At 45.6% G+C, this 19,484-nt stretch overlaps 1 protein-coding gene across 4 annotated transcripts in view; it reads right to left on the bottom strand.

The window, feature by feature from the left end:
• ENTPD5 (ectonucleoside triphosphate diphosphohydrolase 5 (inactive)) overlaps positions 1-19,484 on the bottom strand; it is a 407,636-nt gene that overhangs the window by 32,253 nt on the left and 355,899 nt on the right. For all 4 annotated transcript variants that reach the window (XM_085626780.1, XM_085626778.1, XM_085626781.1 and 1 more), the window contains 2 exons: positions 14,835-14,936; positions 6,674-6,814 (listed from right to left, as the gene is read on the bottom strand). In XM_085626780.1, the coding sequence (XP_085482906.1) occupies positions 6,674-6,814; positions 14,835-14,936 (243 nt within the window). The remainder of the gene's footprint in view (positions 1-6,673; positions 6,815-14,834; positions 14,937-19,484) is intronic.

The following is a 19,484-nucleotide window of genomic DNA, read 5'->3' as shown; positions in this document are numbered from 1 at the left end:
CTTCAAGAGGAAGGTCAAAAGCTGTAAACTGTTGCTGTTCCATCTCCATGCAAGAAGGCGGAGCACTGACCGGTTCGGGTGGAGAACCTTTTTCCTGCTGCTGCGACAGATCTGCCAGAAGGGGCAGCCTTATCGGAGGACCAATGGTCATGCTCAACTGCTCGAGATACCAGACGCTTCGTGCCCTGTCTGGAGCCTCAAGGATGACTTGGACCCGGTCATTCTTGATTTTCTTGAGAACTCTGGGTAGGAGTGGTCTGGGTGGAAAGGCATACAGAAGGCCTGAGCTCTACTCGAGATGAAAAAGCGTCTCCAAGTGAGAGCTGTCTTGGAAAGCCAAGTATGCAGAACCGCTGACATTGAGCATTCTTGGGGGTGGCAAACAGATCCTATCAAGGCTCTCCCCAATGCTGAAAGAAGATTTTGCATCACCTCTGGATGGAGACGCCATTTGAGATCCGCGAGGCATCTGCAGCTGTGTTTGTCCACTCTGGCATTCAGAGAAACCACCAGGGAAATGTCCCACCATTCCAGTCATGTCCAGAGAAGCAAGGCCTCTTGACAAAGGGTCCACAAATCCACACCTCCCTGTTTGTTGCAGTACCACATGGTGGTGGTAGTAGTGTTCGTTAACACTTGCACCGGCCTTAACTGGATGAAGGGTAGAAAGGCTTTCAATGCTAACCGGATTGCCTGGAGCTCCAACAGGTTGATGTGGAGTCCAGGTTCCACCAGAGACCAGAAGTCTCTGATCAACCTCTACCAGGTGGCTGCCCCATCCCAGGAGTGACGCATCTGTCACTACTGTGAGATCTGTTTGGGGAAGGGTCTGCCGCTGACCCAATTGTGCTTCGTTAACCACCACTGCAGATCTTTTGCAGTTCCCTCTGAGATCTGGTCCATGTCACAGGGATTACCCTGATGCTACGCCCACTGGAACTTCAGGTCTCGTTGCAGAGCCCACACATGCCAACAGGCATTTGTCAACAGCAGGATGAAAGAGGACATGAGGCCCAGCAGCCACAGAGTCGGTCTCACTGAAATCCAGGATAGAGGCTGAAACATTGGTATCATAGCCTGAATATCTTGGACTCGCTGTTTGGAAGTATAGGCACAAAATTGCACCGTGACCAGAGCAGCTATGATGAACAGGAGCATCTGAGAGGGAGTCAGATGGGACTTTGCCACGTTGATAGTCAGGAGGTCCAATGTAGTCTGGAGGTGGGAGATGACCGCCTAGGGCAAGCCCGCCTTCAACAGCCTGTCTTTGAGATAGTGCGTCAGTGCTGTCTAGTCCACATCTAATGGTGAACTTAGCTGCTTCCCTCCAGTTGGCAACGGCTAGGGAGAACATGGCCCAGGCCTCCTCGAGGACCGTTTGCAGCACCTCCGCAATTGTATGCCACAGAGTGTGGTAATAGCGGCCCAAAAGGCATGCAGTGTTCACCGCCGGCAATGGCAAGCTGGTGGAAGAAAACATTTTCTTGCTTAAATTATCCAGCCTCTTGGATTCCTGACCCGATGGGCAGTTGGGAATGCGCCAGGATTTACATGTGCAGTGGAGGCTTGGACCACCAAGCACTCTGGGGTAGGGTATTCTGTGAGGAATTTCGGGTCCTCTGGAGCGGGACAGTGGCAGAGGGCAATTGTCCTGTACACAAGAGCCCCTGTGTTGGGCTTGGACCAGGTCCCAAGCAGGACATCAGTAAGTGCTTTGTTGAATGAGAGAAGCGGTTCAGAAGGGGGCATCCCGGTTGAAGCACTTCCATCAAGGGCACACTAAGGTACAGGACCTCAGCTGCCCTCCGCACCACCATAGCGAATGAAGCTCCCACCAGTGTAGCCACAGTAGGGGGAGAAAGCATGTCAGTATCTGAATAAGTGTCCAGTCCACTGGCTTCACCCAGATCCTCAGACCAGTCCAAGGATTCCCAAGGTTGGTATTCCTCAGGGTCCAGCAACCCTACCCATTCTTCTCAGAGTTCTGGCCCATATTAATAGGGCTTAGGCCCCGGCTTGGAAGGCTTGGTTCCAGTCGGTGCTGGAGTCGGACCGTGTTAGTCAGGGGATTACAAATGGGGGTGTCGCCGTGGGTGGGCGCCGGCAGTGAGGGAGCATCGGCCTTGGGACCGGTGCTAGGGGAAGGTCAACATGATACGTTTGACGCTGATCCAGATCCATCTGTGGATCCTAGGGGCCCAAACGGCACCAGAGCCATCAGCGCCGATCCACTAGGAGGCCCCTCCTGACCCCACGGGGCCTCAAAGAGACCATAGGGAACAGACTGCTCAAATATGAGGCGCATGGCCTCATAAAACTCTTGCATTTGAGTGGGGGTCGCTCAGTCTCCCAGAAATGTGGGGAGGAGGAGAGTCATCCTAGGCTCTGGCTTAACAGCAGAGCCAGGCCTCGAGGGACACTCCCTCGTCACATCAGTCGGCAGATGAGGTGAAGTCGAAGCATGCTTCGACAACTTTATTGTGGGACCGAGACTTACCTGAGCGGCTCGACGTCTTTTAATGCGAAGACTACCTCATGCTCCTCGACCACTCCCAGGACCATCCTCTCGATCGGAATCTCAGGCGTCGCACGTCGAGCTGCCAGGAGCTTGAGGGTTTGCTCCCTCAAGGCCTTCAGGTGCTTGGTACGGCAGACGGGACAGGCCTTCGGGTCCTGGTCTCCTTTGAGGCAACAAAGGCAAACAAGGTGCGGGTCAGCCACAGACATTTGTCTGTGACACCTGCCGCAGGCCTTGAAGCCAGCCTTCTTTGATGACATTTCTGCCACACCAGGAGGTAAGACCTTAAAAAGGACTGCGTTGACTGGTGCGGAAAAAAAAGAAATGACATCAGCACGCCTAGGTGGCACCTATATAGGCATCGCAAATGTCACTTCGCAAGCGGGTGATGCCAATGAAGCCAAGAGGAGCCGAACAATGCCATCTACTGCTTACGTAAAAATGTCCAGATCCAGTCTGAAGCCTGGGGAGGATTCTAAGGTAAGAAATCTGCGGCTAGCGGTCTCTATCAGATATAATCAGAGCCACTGGAATTATGCTGCATGAGAGGACCAAATTATGCAGCAAGATTGAGTAAATTATGCGGCAAGAAAAGGCAAATTATGGGGCGTAATATGCCACATTTTGTAATAGTATTACGCCATTATTTTGTCATTTTTAAACTTGGTAACACTGTCTGGGCATTGGCTGCACCTCGATAATACCATAACACCCAAACATAAACAACAGAAAGGTGACCAGCCCAGGTTTGCAAATGGCAACTGGCCTTACACTGCGTGGCAACATATGTCGCTGCATTTTTAGTAACTTTTGAACCGTTTTGAGCTTGAAACAATTTTTGGGGGTTAAAATCTGCAGATTTGTGGCACATGACGGATTATGTGGCAAATGCAGTAAATCTTTAATTGTGAAAAAACCGCAGCGGCCACACAATCGCATAATTCCAATAGCCCTGGATATAATTTGTAATATTCTCAGTTGAGTGAAGAACTGGGGGTGGCTGGGGCTCGCTTGTGCAGTGCTCAATTACTTCAGTAACAGGTTTGTAGTAGTGAGCAAATTCGGCGTGGTGGATTGCTCATTTACAAGCAGAATGTGTGGGTTTGAGGGCTACATGGTCTTCTGGAAGATTTGGATGAGTGTCACCCCTAATTTCACTATTGCATGTTATGGAGTATCAGGTAAAATTCAGCTTAGGGATCACCTGCCTGGGGCAGGAGCTGTGTGGATGTTGGTGAAGGGTTTGAGTGTGGAATTTAGTGTACTGAGGAAGGTGCTTACTGATAAAGCAGGAGAAAGTACAACCTAGCAAGCTCCCACAGGCCTTTAAATGACTAAATAAATGAGGTCTATGGTGTATGGGAAATTAAGGGCTCAAGTACAGTGTCTTCATAGCTACATGCTCAAGTTCATGGAGTGCACCAGACTACTTTACTCCATGATCACACTGGTGAGATGAAGGGATGTGGCCTAATGCAAAGCAGATTATTTCAAATGGGCAATCAGTGCTTCCCAGTAACTATCAGTTTCAGAATGCACATTATGTCTCTATTGCAATTTGAACGATAAGCTGAAGTTTAAAAGGGTTCTAGGTGGAATATCTAATAAACAAAAAGATATCAACTTCATCTAACTGTTTTATAGCCTCGTGAAGACAAACATTTTGACAAGGGTTATGACTCCGTAGCCCTTGATGAGAAGAAATGCATTTTGGATTTCAGTAACTTTAGGCAAATCAAAAGTTTGATAAGAAAATTTCAGTTTCAGTGAGTAAATGTATCACAAAGGAATCGGATTGGTCACAACACAAGGCATATCTGGATTTACCAAAGTGTCTAAGGGTTCCTGGCTGCATTCATAGATGGAAGAGTTGGGATGCTGGGAGTGGTGCCCCAGTGTCAATGCCTAATGAATAAGTTTCTTAATTTGGTAGCGCTCTTAAAGGTGCATGCTCTATATAGCTGCATATTCCTCACCTTTGAATATTCCCCAGGCGTCAGACTGTATCCAGAAACATTTTTGCAGTACCTCTGCTCACCAGAAGGTGGTGCCATGTAGCCTCGCACTGATGCCATTACACTCCAGAAATGATTAATGGGGCATATATAGGTGCCACTCCCGCAAGCTGACATCAGTTGCTTTCAAGAGTGTCTGCGCCCCCAGACACCGAGTTCCACAAAAGAAAATTGATAGACTATGTGCAGATTTCCAGATTTGAGATCCTATTGCTGGATAGAGTCCAATCACAGAACAGGGAGCATGAGAGGGTTGGTCAGAAATCTGCGGCTAGAGTTTCTGCCACAAAAAGCACTACCAAAGGTAAGTAACTTGATCTTCTGATCGAGACTTCTAGCAGCAAATTTCTCAACTTATGAATAGATACCAAAGCAATACCTGTGTGGAGGTCAGTCTGTCAATGGTTTAAAAAAAGATAGTCCTACAGGACCAGGCAGGCAAATTGCCCCTCCCTGTGAACCGGACTGTCCAGGCAATAATGCTTTGGTAACGTATGGAGCGATGCCCTAGTAGCCGCCTAGCCAATGTCTAGGACAGGGACTTCACATGCCAAAACAGTGGTAGCAGCTTTGGCCCTAATACAATGAGCATGCAGTCCTTGCAGAGGCTGTTTGGCCAATGCATAGCAGATCTTAATGCAGAACACAGTCCAACTGGAGATGGTTCTCTTCTGCACTGCTCTGCCTTTTTTCACACCTGAAAACCCCACAAAGAGCAGAGTGTCCACTCAGTGCTCTTTGGTATGATTTCTGCAGAAGCTCAGTTTTCTTTTGGGATCCAAGCAATGAAGTCTCTCCTCGGAGAGGTAAGGCACAGTATAGAACAGCAGGGTAGTTTAACAGATGCAGAAAGGTATCACAACTTTTGACAGAAAAGATGTCAGAGTCCACAGAAACAGAAGGGAGCCATAAAGGACAGCTCTGAAATGGCTCGAAGGGAGCTCAAATCAGACAAATCAGGGTCAGATTAAGGACCCTTTGGGGCATGACAAAGGGGAAAGGGGGACATGTGTTGCAGCCCTTTAAAAAATCATGCGACGACCTGTGACTTGAACAATGAGGGCTGATCTCACAACCATAAGAACAAACCCTTGCCAGGCTAGAGACAGAACAAACAGAAGACCGTCTGAAAACTTGGCCTGGAGGGTGTCAATCTGGGATGTGTGCACCAAACCACAAATTTCTCCCAACAACTGGCGCATTCAGCTTTTATAGAGGTATGCCTAGCTGCCAAGATGACATCAACCACTTTCGGAGGAAGGTCTAAGGTGCCCAGCTATCACAGCTCAATATCCAAGCATGAAAGTGGAGTGTGAAGGCCCGGGTGCAAAACGCTGCTCTGTTGCTGTGACAGCAAGTCCTCCCAAAGGGGCAGCCTGATCCGAGGACATGTGCTGAAGCCCAGGAGTTCTGGATACCGTATTCTCTGTGCCCAATCCGGAGCCATTAAGATAACTTGGGCCTAGTCAGTCCTGATCTTCTTGAGAACTCATGGCAGAATTGGTATCGGCACAAAGTCATACAGGACCCGTCACAGCCATTTGTATGCAAGAGGTCCTACAGGGCTTGAAACCTGTTTTAGTGTGTTACATCTCTTGCACACCAGAGAAAATTCGAAAAATATGGAGGTAAGTGTCTGAGAGACGAGCGGGAGCTCTGGATCAGAGTCTAGTGGCGCAGAAAGAAATGAACTGGAGTCAGCTTGTGGAATTGGCGTCTACAATAGGCCCTGCATGTCCATTTCGGATCCGAAAAGCATCAGTGTGGAGCCGCATGGCGCCACCTTACAGTGTGAAGAGGTACTGCAAAAAAGTGTCCGGATGCTTTGACGTCTGGGAAATATTCAAAAGGAGAGGATTCTGCGGCTTGAAGTCTCTATCAGAATTCCCACTGTATGGGGTCCAGTCCTGCAAAGATGTATACTGGTGACCAGAAGGTGATTCAGCACTCTTTCCAGTCTCATGAAGTTACATCTAGAGAGTTACAGAGCGCAGGGTTGATGGTCATAATCTGTGACAATGACAAAGGGAGTCATTTATGGTTACTGAATAGTCCACAACCATTCCTTTGAAGGACTGCTAAATATAATTGTTATAGTTGTCAAAAGTATAAGGATTCTTAAGCACCAAAGCTTATGTACCTATTAGATTTGTGTCCACAGCTCGATCATAGTAATAGGAAAATGCATAGAATGAGCGGCCCTGGATCTCTTCTGGCTGGTGGAGCTTTCCTTGGACGATCTTCAAAACCTCAGCATAACAAGCCTTGAATCCTGTCTCTCCTGATAGACAAAGAAAGCACAACAGGTTATAAAGGAAGAAGAACAATGCTGCCAGACATTGTGGGACATTTCAGGGGCAATGTCAGCAGACTCTTTTAGTAATAGCGCCTAGAAGTGTTCACAGCATCATCTCCTCAAAGTGACGCCTGCGCTTGACCTGCCTGCAGACAAACACATGACTGTTCATACCCCATGTACGTAAAGGATGTAATTGTAGTAAAATAATGTGGATGAAGTAGGAGGCAATGAGGACGTTACCTTCAAACTGGTTGCTCAGATTTTCTTAATTTATGGCACATTTTGGGCATTTTAAATGTTCCCTACGGTTTAAGACATTTTTAGACATTTTCATGTACAGTTGAAGCCCTCCAATGAAGGAAGAATACATTAGAGCCAAAGAGGTATGCCATAGCAGCAGATGTCAGTACAGTCTAGCATCTAAGGAGATATTTATGTATTGCACAGGCACTTTAGGTATGGTTTGCTCTGGGCTGAGTAGTGGGAGCCTACATAGTAGGTCTGTCCGAGAATATGTAGAGCTGGTGTCAACCAATATCTCATAGGAAGCGGTCTGTAGATCGCTAAAGTAAATGTGTTAAGATCCTGGTGTACTCCTGAGGGCACAAACACGAAAGTGATGTGAGGTGTGGTGTGGTGAGGGGGCGCATAGAGATAATGACTCTGAAAACACAAGGTGAGTGACAAGAGATATGCCTGGATGTGATAGGAATAGGCATCTTGATACAAAAGGTGCAAAAATGGGGTTAAGGAGAAAGGTGCAAGAGTGGTGCATGGCGCACAGACCCTACTACACATTTCAATCAGCATGACGTCTTACCACTCATCAAAGATTAAAAAAAAAAAAGAAAAAAAAAAAAAGAACTTGTGTTGATTCACTGGGTGTACATTGAGACTGCTGTTGCTTCACAGAAATCAGAGAACATCCAGATAGTCACATATTTTTCTATGAAGCACTTTCTGCTACAGGATTAAAATGGAGGTTGTAATAGACATTTATGTTCACCTCATCTATTTTCTGAATTTTATTTTTGTGTTTGACTTTACTATTCATCTGGTGCCATTGAGCCAGACCCACACTCGTTCTTCAATGGCTTACTTATAGATACTGACAACTGCCTGGCATGACATTTTCCTCATTAGTGGCTGAAAGTCTACTGTACACATATCTTAGCCCTTCACTTTCTTAAAATTCTGCCTCTACTACAAAAGGAGCAGAGTTTTTTGGTAACTTGGATAATCTTTCCTCAAATTTAGCCTAATCCATCCTCTTTTTGGTCTACGGACCATGTGATAGATAGTTCTATTTCTAGATTCTTGGTAGCAGAGAGACCTTGAAACCCTCTACAGAAGAACTTTCATTCTTCACAGTATATTATACAGACTGATATTTTGGTTAACCCCTTCTGTGCCACGCCCTTTCCCCCTCCTGTGCCGGGCGTTTTATTAGTGGGTGGGGTTCATGACGAGATAGTCTCGTCATGGGCACAGCGCGACCGTGCTCCATGACGAGACTATCTCGTCATGGGCACTGAAGAGGTTAACCTGATGGAGTAACCATAAAGTTCACAAATATTTTATTTGTCTGTATCTTGTTTTCATATTTTTACTGCTCGCCAAAGACCAAATTGTAGAGAGGTACAACACCGAGCTAAAGCCATGAAGCTCAACAAAACAGGAAGATGATCAGAAAAGCCAGCTTCTCCATGTTTTTTGAAAACAAACAATAAGATTGTTACCTTTGAAGATGTAAGGGGAACCATGACTCTAATACACTGTTGAGAACACCTCAGAACAAACGAAAACAAAAAATAAATATTTGTTTTAATGCCTTGATCGGTCCACTTAAAGAAAGGAAGGCTATCTTCTCTATTTCAGAACTTTAAAGGGCTGTTGACAGATTCTCCTGCCAGTGCATAAACAATGAATCCAATCCCCTGTGGTTAGGAAATTAATGGGTAAAGTTCTATTCACACAGCCCAGTGAGATGAGACATGGATAGACAGTCCATTTTTTGGCCATCATAAAATCATTTTCATATACATTTTTCAATTTTATGTACGGAGGTCTACAACCTACACCTTTGGTTAAACCAAAGCAATTCAGCAGTAACTGAGAATAACCAGATGATGTGACATGATTCTGCCTCATTGCATCTGGGGCAGCTGAACGCAGTAAAGGACAAGTTACTTATCTTCAGTAACGCCTTATCTGGTAGCGACTATCTAGCCACAGATTTCTTACCTTAGAATCATCCTCCGGCGTCAGACTGGATCCGGAAATGTTTTTGCGAGCAGTAAGCCTGCGTGCCGGGATGTGGCATCGATCGCCTCCATATGGCGGCAGAGTAGTTTGCGTTGGATGGGACGTGCACTGTTCTTATAGAGACGCCACCTCAGCGTGCTGACATCAGTTTCTTTTTGCAGCTTTTCATGCCCGGAGCGCGGAGCCACAAAGAACGGACTACTGGTGTGGAAATCTAGGGCCCTGAAAGGGGAAAGCCCGGTCCCTAGAAATCCATTTGCGGAGGAGCAGTAAGGATGTGAGAGTCGGTAAGGAACCTGCGGCTAGATAGAGTCTCTACCAGATAAGCGCTACAAAAGGTAAGTAATTTGTCCATCAGATAGAGACTTCTAGCCGCAGATTCTTTACTTTAGAATAGATACCCAAGCAATATCTCCCCAGAGACGGTTCTGCAAAACAATTTCATACTAAAAACTTGTGCAAGACCAAACGGGCAAAGTGCCCATCCCGACGCACCTGACTGTTCAGGCAGTAGTTTTTGTGTACATGTGCTATCTGGCAGATGTCCGGGACCGGCACTATGCATGCTAACACAGTGTCACAGCCTTGGCTCTGGTGGAATGAGCCCGCAAACCCTCAGGGAGTTGATCTTGGCCAACGTGTAACAGATTATAATGCAGAGCACGATACATCGGGAGATGGTCTGTTTCTGCACAGCATTTCCCTTCTTTGCTCCGACATGCCCCACAAAGTGTTCTTCATTCACCCAGAACTCTTTTGTATGGTCAATGTAGAATGACAATGCTCTTTTTGGGTACAGTTGGTGAAGTCGCTTTTCTTCCTTAGAGGGATATGGTGGACCGTATAAAGTAGGCAGAGTGGTGGACTGGCCTACATTAAAGGGAGTGATGACTTTCGGCAAAAAGGAAGCTTTCGTTTGTAGAACTAGCTTATCTGGATAAATGCTGAGGTAAGGAGGCTTGGATGACAAAGCCTGAAGCTCACTGAACCGCTGGGCAGATCTTATGATGGTAAGGAGACTGAGAGGACAGTTGAGCAAGGGAACAAAGGGAGCACACATCAGGAACGTCAGGTCGAGAGGAAGGCCCCAATGAGGCATGATAAAGGGAGAAGGAAACAATATATGTTGCAAACCTTTCTAGAACCTATATATAACAGGGAATTTAAAGAGGGACGGCTGATCATGCAGAAAGGCAGAGATAGCAGAAAGATAACCCTTTAAGGTGCCCAGAGCAGAGCTCTTCTGGGCAAAGTAAAGAATAAAGAGAAGAACCTGAGGAGGGAGCAGAAACAGGGGAGGTCAACCAGCTTTTCTGCACACAATGCCACAAACTCCCTCAAATTGCAGGAGCATACCGATTTGGTGGAGTGACTCCAAGACTGGCAGAATAACATCGCAGACTTCAGGCAGAAAGTGGTCAACTGTCGTTGTTAAATCTCCACACAAGAGGAGTGCTGACCGATTCAGGTGGAGAATCATCCCCTGCTGCTGCAGCAAAAGATCCTCCCAAAGGGGTCAGCCTGATCAGAGGACCGATGTCTATGCTCAACAGCTTGAAATACCAAACTCACTGAGCCCACACCGGAGCCACAAGTATGACTAGGGCCCGGTAATTCCTGATCTTCTTGAGGACTCTGGACATGAGTGGCATGAGTGGGAAGCTGTATAGGAGGCCTGAGCGCCACTCAAGACGAAAAGTGTCTCAGAGTGAGAGCCGCCTTGAAAACTCCATTGAGCAACACTGACATTAAGTGGTCTCTGCAGTGGTGAACTGATCTAACCAAGGCTCCCCCACTGCTGAAAGAGACTTTGCAACACCTCCAGATGGAGGTGCCATTCGTAATCCGTATGGCATCTGCAGCTCAGTATGTCCACCCTGGCATTCAAAGACCCTGCCAGGTTTTGAACCACAAGGGAAATGCCCTGACATTCCAGCCATGCCTAGAGATGCAGGGCCTCTTGACAAAGGGTCCACATCCCCACCCTGTCCTGGTTGTTGCAGTACCACATTGCGGAGGTGTTGTTTGAGTACATCTACACTAGCTTTCCCTTGATGAAGGGTAGAAATGGTTTTAATGCCAGCCGAATGGTCAGGAGCGCCAGAAGGTTGATGTGGAGTCTGAATTCTGCCATAGAACAGAGGACTATCCCAGATGGCCGCCACATCCCAGAAGTGACGCATTTGTCACCACTGTGAGATCTGGTTGAGGAAGGGAGAGGGATCCGCTGCTGACCCAACTGTGGTACGTTAACCACCACTGCAGACGTTTTGCAGTTCCTTCCGAGATCCGGACTGTGTCTGGGAGATTTCCCTGATGGTGCACCCACTGGAACTTCAGGTCCCACTGCAGATCCATCATAGGCCAACAGACAGGTGTCACAAGCAGGATGCAGGAGGTCATGAGGCCCTCTGCCTCAAAGTCAGTCTCCCCGAAATCCAGGCTAGAGACTGAAACATTGGTATTATAACCTAAATATCCTGGACTCGCCGTTCTGGAGGATGAGCCCAAAACTGCACTGTGTCCAGAACAGCTCAGGTGAAGGGGAGCGTCTGAGAGGGAGTCAGGTGTGACTTTGGCATGTTCATAGTGAACCACTGGCGTGAAACCAGTAGGGACCCCTCCCGGACCCGCGGGACCCAAAGCCACGCCAGCAGGAGCAAGCCGCTCAAATATGAGACGCATGGGCTCATAAGAGTGGGGGTTGTTCCTGGAAACTCTGGGGAGTGCGGAGCTGACACAGCTCTGGCTCAACCACTGAGCCAGGCCTCGAATGTGAACGCTATCTTGTCTTTCGACACGAAGTTGAAGACTTCTTGCTTTTCTGATCTGTGGGACTAACCAGAGTGGCCCGGCACCTTGGAATACTACAAGGATTGTGGACTACCTGAGCGATCCGCGGACAATCCTCTCAACAAGATTGAGAGCGTTGCATCATCGCTCGTGGGTCGGCAAGGAGCTTGAGGGATCGGTGCCTCGAGGCCTTAGGGTACATGACGCGGCAATCGGCACAAGTTTTCATGTCATGGTTATGTTCCAAGCACCAGAGACATACAGGTGGAGGTCCGTCACCAACATCTGTGACAGGCACCGCAGGGCTTGAAGCCGGTCTTCCTAGTGGACATTCCTTTACTACCAGGGAAGAACTCTCAAAAAAAGCTTTGACAAAACATCGAAAAAGTACAGTCAAAAAGTGATTAAAGGGGTAGCTCTATACCGGATCTGTGCTGACTGGCGCAGAAAGAAAAGAACCAACGTTAGCAAGCTGGGATGGTGCCTATATAGGCCCTGCACATGTCACATCTGGCACGGATGACGGCGATGCTGCCAAGCAGAGCCAGGAAACACCACCTACCTGCACATAGGGGCAGGCACTGCTTACGAAAAAAAATTCCAGATCTAGTCTGATGCCAAGGGATAATTCTAAGGTAAGGAATCTGCTGCTCGAAGTCTCTATCAGATATGGTATATTTTAGATAGTCATTTGGGGCGAGATACATTTTATACACAAAATAAAGTGTTACATTTTAAATGTCCCATTCCTAGAAATCATAGGGGTTTGTCATAAGATTATTGCCAAATCACTTTCATTCAGAGACAGATTCTTGGCACCAGTTCATTTAGGTATTATTTCTCACATTTCAATACTTTATTTTGCCACTGTCAACAAATGATTTTACGTTTAGCAAAGTGCTCTTCTGTCACCCCTTGGAGAGCTTCCTGTACTCACCATAAAAGTAAAAACTTGATCCTGCACTGCTGAAGCCACCACGGATCATTAAATGTCATAAGAATTAAGAGTGGTGATCCATTTTTGTTGCTGGCTGTTTCTTTTTTGATTTAAGCAAAGATTTATGTTTTATTTCATAATATGCACATCTTAATAGCCTGTTGCTTCGCGGTTTCCAAAGTGCTCACTCTTGGTCCTCAATGAACCAATTGTTTTGGCAAAGTGCTGCAAGTCCTAAGGCTGGTGCACTGTATTCATTGGGGAGCCTAGGGACATCTCAGCATTGAACAGAACTCCCAGTTGTTTTGATGCTAGCCTCAGATCAATTCCCAAGGCAATGTGAATGATAGTGTGCTGATAATGGCTGCGCCCCTTCTATTTAGTACCTCTGTACTTGGCTATTACATAAGAGTACTCAGAACAGGTAACACTGCTTGTTTTTTTGTTGAATCCACACCAACGCTCCCAGTTCTTTATCAGAGGAGGGAATACTCTCTGGAGTGCTCTTTTACAGATAAATGGGAACATGCTGAGCTATTCTACCACATAAGGTACATGTCTTTTATCCTGGATGAGACCAATTCCTAGCTTGTTTGTAGACACAGGACACAAATATTCCAAACTAGACAGCTATAGTTCCATAACGTTTCTGAAACGCACAAGCTCTGCCTGCAACCTTCCATCGCTCACCCCTGGTCTATAAAACTCCAGCTGTCTGTGATTATTTTCACTCTGTACCTAGGTGAGTTTCGCTTTGTTTAAGGGCCCCAAGACTCAGCACACACGCATAACCTACACATGTTAACAGAGAAAATGTCTTTGACTGGCAGAAGGGAGAGAGGGAAGTCATTGTAAATAAATGGAGATGTATGGGAGAAAAGGCATGAGGGCTGTTGGGCAATGCCCAGAGCAGCCACCCAAGAAACCTAGAGTCAAGCCTAAAAGAGTGGAAGCCTTTGCCAGGCTTTCCATCAGTCAAGTGTAAGAAGGCATGCCTTATGTTTAAACAAAAAGTAAAGCAAATTAAATTAAGCTGTCTGCATAAAAATGTCTGGAGTTGATCTTTTGGAAAAATCAACAACAAGAATATAGGCAAAGTAAAAAGGGGAAAGGGGTTGGTAGATGCAACAGTTCATACAACTCTTTTTTCATCTCTGGGCTATACAGGCATATTGATCAATTAGGGAGGGAGATGGATCGGGTGCAGGAATAGTAAGTATACAGACTTTTGTAAAAGCCCCCTCTACTACTTCCACCAGACCTGTAAGTCAGATGGTACTGTTCACTGTCTTCTCCAATTTTTTTAATCATGCCAACCCCACATTACCTTTCACCCCCAGACAACTCTTCCAGCAGTATTTTCTACCTTCAATTTCTACTTTCCCCTCTCCAAATCTCCATCTCAGGATCTTGCCTAGTCATTTTGAACTCTGCACACTTCAAACACCATCGTAAAAAGAGATCATCCCCTTCAATGCACACCATACCATCCCATCTTTAATCCCAACTCCTTCCCTTTTACTTTCTCCCAATCTGTGCTTTGAAACACTACTGTATCTGTTCTTTTCACGCTCTCCACATTTGTATTTTGGTACTCCTGCATTGTCTTCTACTGCTATGTCCAGATGTTCTGAAATGACTGGACATGACAGTGCTCTTAAAAAAACCAAAATAATAAAATAGTCCAGCTTGTAACCACAACCTTGAATACAAGGTCAGAAGAGAAGAAACTTGCTGACTACAAACAACAGCTAATCTGTATGCAGAGGAATGAATAATCCACAAGGTGTGGGTTCCTGCTACCACAAAAATGATAGCCCATAGTGATGTAAGAGGGGAGCCCAAGTAAAGACTGGGGGTAAAATAACAGGACAGCTTAAATGGTCTTTGGCTTTTTCCCTTACATCACATTCCTTTATGCAGGGATACTTTCTCAGGTTTAACACACTGCATCAGCACAGATCCTAACCTTACGGCAATCCTTCAAAATTCTGCCTCTTTGCTTACCATCGGGCTTTCCTCCATAATGGTAATTCACACCAGCAAAGACCCATTCTGCTTCCAAGCCCTGTGGCAAACAAGAGCTTTGCAGCCTCTGCTCAATGACTCCTGCAAAGGAAGAAGAAGGGCAGTGTCAAAAACCGAGGGAGGGAGATAAAGAAAGGAAAATGGAAGCCTAATAAAGCTACAGGTTAGGAAAGGGAAGGACTCAAAAGGGGATAGGCAAAATGAGACAGACATAATAGAATCGGTAAGAGAGAGAAGGCATCCAGGAAAGGACATAAAAGTGAAATGAATAACTCAAGGGAGTTAGAAAAAGCAGGACAGAGAATGAAGGGCAGCAATGAGAAGAAAAAATTATTGAGCGAGAGAGAGCGCCACAAGATGACAGGAAAGTGAATGTTAGAAAGCCATGACAATGCAGGGGTGAAAAGAAGGGAACCATAAGATGACAGGTGTAGGGAAAGGCAGTGAGAGAGCACTAGAGGAAAGCAAGGAAGGACGCCACAAAAGGACATGGTAGGGAAGGACAAGGATGGAAAAAGGCAAATGTGAGAGTAAATTGAGGGAACTACAAGAGGGCACAAGAAACAAAGGCCAGTAGCCATTAAACGGTGCAAGCCTTAAGAGGGCAGGGAAGAACAAGAAACAGCCACAAATGGGCAGTGGAAGGAAAGAGTGGTACCCTGACAGTTTCCAGGGAAAGAGGGAGAAAAAGCCACCGGATGGCTAGGGTTTAGAAGGCGAGGCAAACTGAAGAGGAAAAAAGCAGGGAAGAAGATTGAGGAAACAACAACAGCAGGCAAGAAGGTGTAGTATGAGAGTAAGTGCTTCTGGGCAAAGAACTATCTCCCTTTACCTAGAACTGTGTGAAAGTAGTACTGAGAAACCTTATGCACAATGCAATGACCTAGCACCAATGAAGAGTTTATTGTGCACTATGCCCATCTCAAAGGCCCAAAGAAATCAGACCACATGCCCCAATCCTGTAGAAAGTCAGCTTACACTTGTACATACAGAAGATAGTGATGACAGGCACTCTACACCAACTTAGAGAAATGTATCACCTCTTGACCAAAGTAACACACAAAACCATGATTACTGCCAAACTGAAAATCAAGACTGCAGAAAAACACCAGGAAACAAGCTTCTTTTGGAAGCAGATGATACAAACTCGTCATTAATGACGAAGAGCACTAGGTCTTCCTCGACCCAGAGTATAATCTGGGGGTAAATGTTTCTTCTTCCCCTGTTTGTTCATGAACAGCACTCTAATCTTACACAGAATGCCTTTCCTTGGAAGCCAGGTTTGTGGTATACAAAGCCCAACAGATAATTTACAACATAAATAGAGTAATCTTCGTATTGTTGAGTCCTAGTGTTCCTCATCACTCTCCTTACCTAAGGGGATGATACATGCCTTAAGACAGGCACGTCGTTTCTTTAAGATATACATTAACAATCAGTTTAAGCCTCTCACCACCATGGAAAAGCATATAAGGGCCACCCTCCCAATAGGAAATCCCGAAGATATTAACAAGGGGTTTTATATACAATTAAGGCATCTCAAAAGGCTAAAGGAGGGTGTAAGATAAGGATGTCGTTGATAAGGACAAATATGACTCATTGCAATGAAATGTACTGGTAAGGGCATTACGCCCTTATCACTCTTTCTTGTCAACATGGTGACTAAGGGCCAGATGAATAAATCTTTTTCTGAGGTTGCAAACGGCCTGCTTTGCAGATCAGGATATTTGTGGGTGGAAAAAGCATTTTTTTTTGCTGTACAAAAAGCCTAATTGTGATTATCAAAACGCAATTTGGCTTTGCGAATTGGTATTTGGTAAGGGCGTGTTAAGGGGTCATTTCCAAATTCCGATTCACAGTGGTAGGTATTAATGTTTTGCGAATTCCTGTTGCAAAACATTGATGTTTTACCACCTCCTCGAAGGAGATGGTAACCATTCGCAAATGGCCCTTTTGAGAATGCAAAAAACATTATTTAAGACCAGGCATTGGTTCCACGGAGCACTGCCTACTCTTAAAAAATTGAAACAAAGTTTAATTTCGTTACTTTTTTAAACACATCCTGTTATCCGTTAAGGAAAACAGGCTGCATTTAAAAATAATTCTATTTAAAAACCACTCACAGACGTGATCTGCTGACCCGAGCAGCGAGCGGGCCACCATCTCTGTGATGGCAGTGATTCCCAGTGGGTCACAAATTGTGACCTACCTCATTAATGTAAATGAGGAAGGTCTATTGGAAACCACACTAGAAATCACTATTTTAAAAATAAGCGTTTAATACTTTGGGAATTGCGATTTGGTAAGAATCGCAATTTAGAAATCACAATTCCTAATTTTTGTACATCTGGCCTTTAGTATGCTGTGCCAACATTTGGATTATAAACCACATTAGGTAACATAATGCTGCGTATGTGCAAATTTAAATGAATTACAAATTTTAGCCAACAGTGTCCCCATCTCATTACTTGCTGACATGGCTCAACAGTCAAAGAAAAATTAGAAGAGCACAAAGGGACATATAAGCCATACGCACCTTCTCTGCACTCCTCATACCCAGAAAAAGAAAGAAGACTAGACTCTTCTTTAGAAGAGGGTCTGGACATTGGTGTGGAAGATGGATGTCCTGATTAGCTTAGATATCTGACGGGACGTTCACTATAGGCTTGAGGTCTATAGTGGGCTAGCCCTTCAAGAAGGAAACAATAGAAATTATCAGTACAAAGACTGGTGCCCTACTCCCAAGGTGGTGCCAACAATCACTGTGACCACAAAGTTTATTTGCAGAGAGTAACAGTAGAGGAATATTCTCCAAAATGGGAACTGACTAGAGGGCAACCAGAAAAGGCCCCTCTTGGAAACTGGGATTTAACTGCTGGTAAGAAATCAAAGAATATCAGGAAAGCCTAACATCTAGTCTAAAGCCTACTGTGAGATCGGCCAGCAAGATGTCGTAAGGATGAAATGGAGAACCTCAGAAGGACTCCTTCCCTAAGGAAAACTATAAATTCTAGGGATTCACAGTGTATTAAAAGAAAGAAGGAGCATGTAAAGAGGATGATCATTATCAACTGCAAAAATGGGAATAAGACCTCAACATTGCTGGACAGCAGCGTTATTTGTCATGGATTGCTACTTCTTAGAAAAACTCCTCCTTTGCAGGCCAAGCTGCACAGCCTCCAAACAAGCAATCTTAGGCGAATGATGAAAAATACAGGGTTAAGTCATCAAAGAGGAGATGAAGTGAGGGAGAGGACCTGTATCTGAGATTAGAAGGGACCTCGCTTTTGGTGGTCAAATCACTAGGGCCACTTGTCTCCTGATATCTTCCAGATAACGGATTATCAGAATAAACAGAAAAGAAAGAGGACAGAGCTAAAGGCCCAGGAGTTGCCAATGCATGCACCCACACATCGGTGGGTCCAGCATCCTGTATAAGTAGGTCAGTGTAGCAAAATATCCTTTTCTGCATGGTCACACCCGGTTGTTCGCCTTTTTCTGGACCCTATGTTTTGCTGGCTTTAGGACTCTGTTAGCTTTATCACTGCCAAACAGTAGAAAAGTGCCTGTGCTTTCCCTCTAAAACATGTGATGTACTCCCAATTTGGCCTATTTAACTTCCCTGTGAGTCCACTGTAAATGGTTCCTAAAATACCTACGACATGGAAAGGGAAAGGTAATATGTGGCCTGTAATGTATATTTATACCATGTGGGACAAAAACCTATTTCTGACAGAAGCATCACTATGCTCTGACCAGGATGCATTTTAAATGCTTTGCAGTGACACATGGCAGGGAAAACTGCCTTTGAGATGAAGAGACCACCCTGCTTTTTATCGATTAATAATGGCCCCTTAAAGTGTGCCTTATACGCCCAATGGGCAGGGTGGTAGTATACAATAATTGGGCACACTACATATTGGGGTTTGTGTGCCCTCAGTGAAATAAAAGCCAAAGGCTCTTTCACTCTGTAGGCCTGACCAGACTCTTCTCTAATGTGCCATGATGGGATTAACATCCTTATTTCTCACCTCACCTTAGGAAAGGCCCTGAAAAATGCTTCAAAGTTATTTCCTTCCAAGGTTTTAAAATCTGACTTAATAGTGAAATCGGATTTTTGTTTGCTGAAGCAGAGCAGTAACTTTGTAAAAATGCACTTTAGGCAGCCTGAGCCAGAACTGGCTTAAAACTAGTTTAGCTGCCTATCACAACTCAAGAACTGGAATACACATCTGGCAGAGTAACAGCTCCGACTCAGTGGACAATGACCTGTCACTGGGACCAGGAAAGGCCAATAGGTGTTAACTGCAGACCACTTAGAAAGGATGAGGTGTCTGGGAGTTGGGAGGAACAGTTGATAGAACAAAGGGCAGCTTTACTACCTTTACTGGCTTGGTGATGGGAGAGAGGGATTTTTCTAGTTATCCCAGGCCCCCACTAGATAGTCAGGATACAGACAACATGAAGGAAACCAGTCTTGACCCTATCAGGTAGGGGAGTGGCCAAGAAGCTGAAAACAGGGCTCATTCGTGTTTCTAGCTCTGAACTGTGCCCTCAGGGCAGCAGGGAGTGTGTAGGTCACAGGTAGGTCAAATTTACTATCCTAATTCCAGTCCTAGAATATTTGGG

The sequence above is a fragment of the Triturus cristatus genome, chromosome 9 (assembly GCF_964204655.1).
Source record: "Triturus cristatus chromosome 9, aTriCri1.1, whole genome shotgun sequence".
Classification (NCBI taxonomy): domain Eukaryota; kingdom Metazoa; phylum Chordata; class Amphibia; order Caudata; family Salamandridae; genus Triturus; species Triturus cristatus.
The sequence above is the reverse complement of the archived record's forward strand: the minus strand, read 5'-3'. Positions and strand labels throughout refer to the sequence as shown.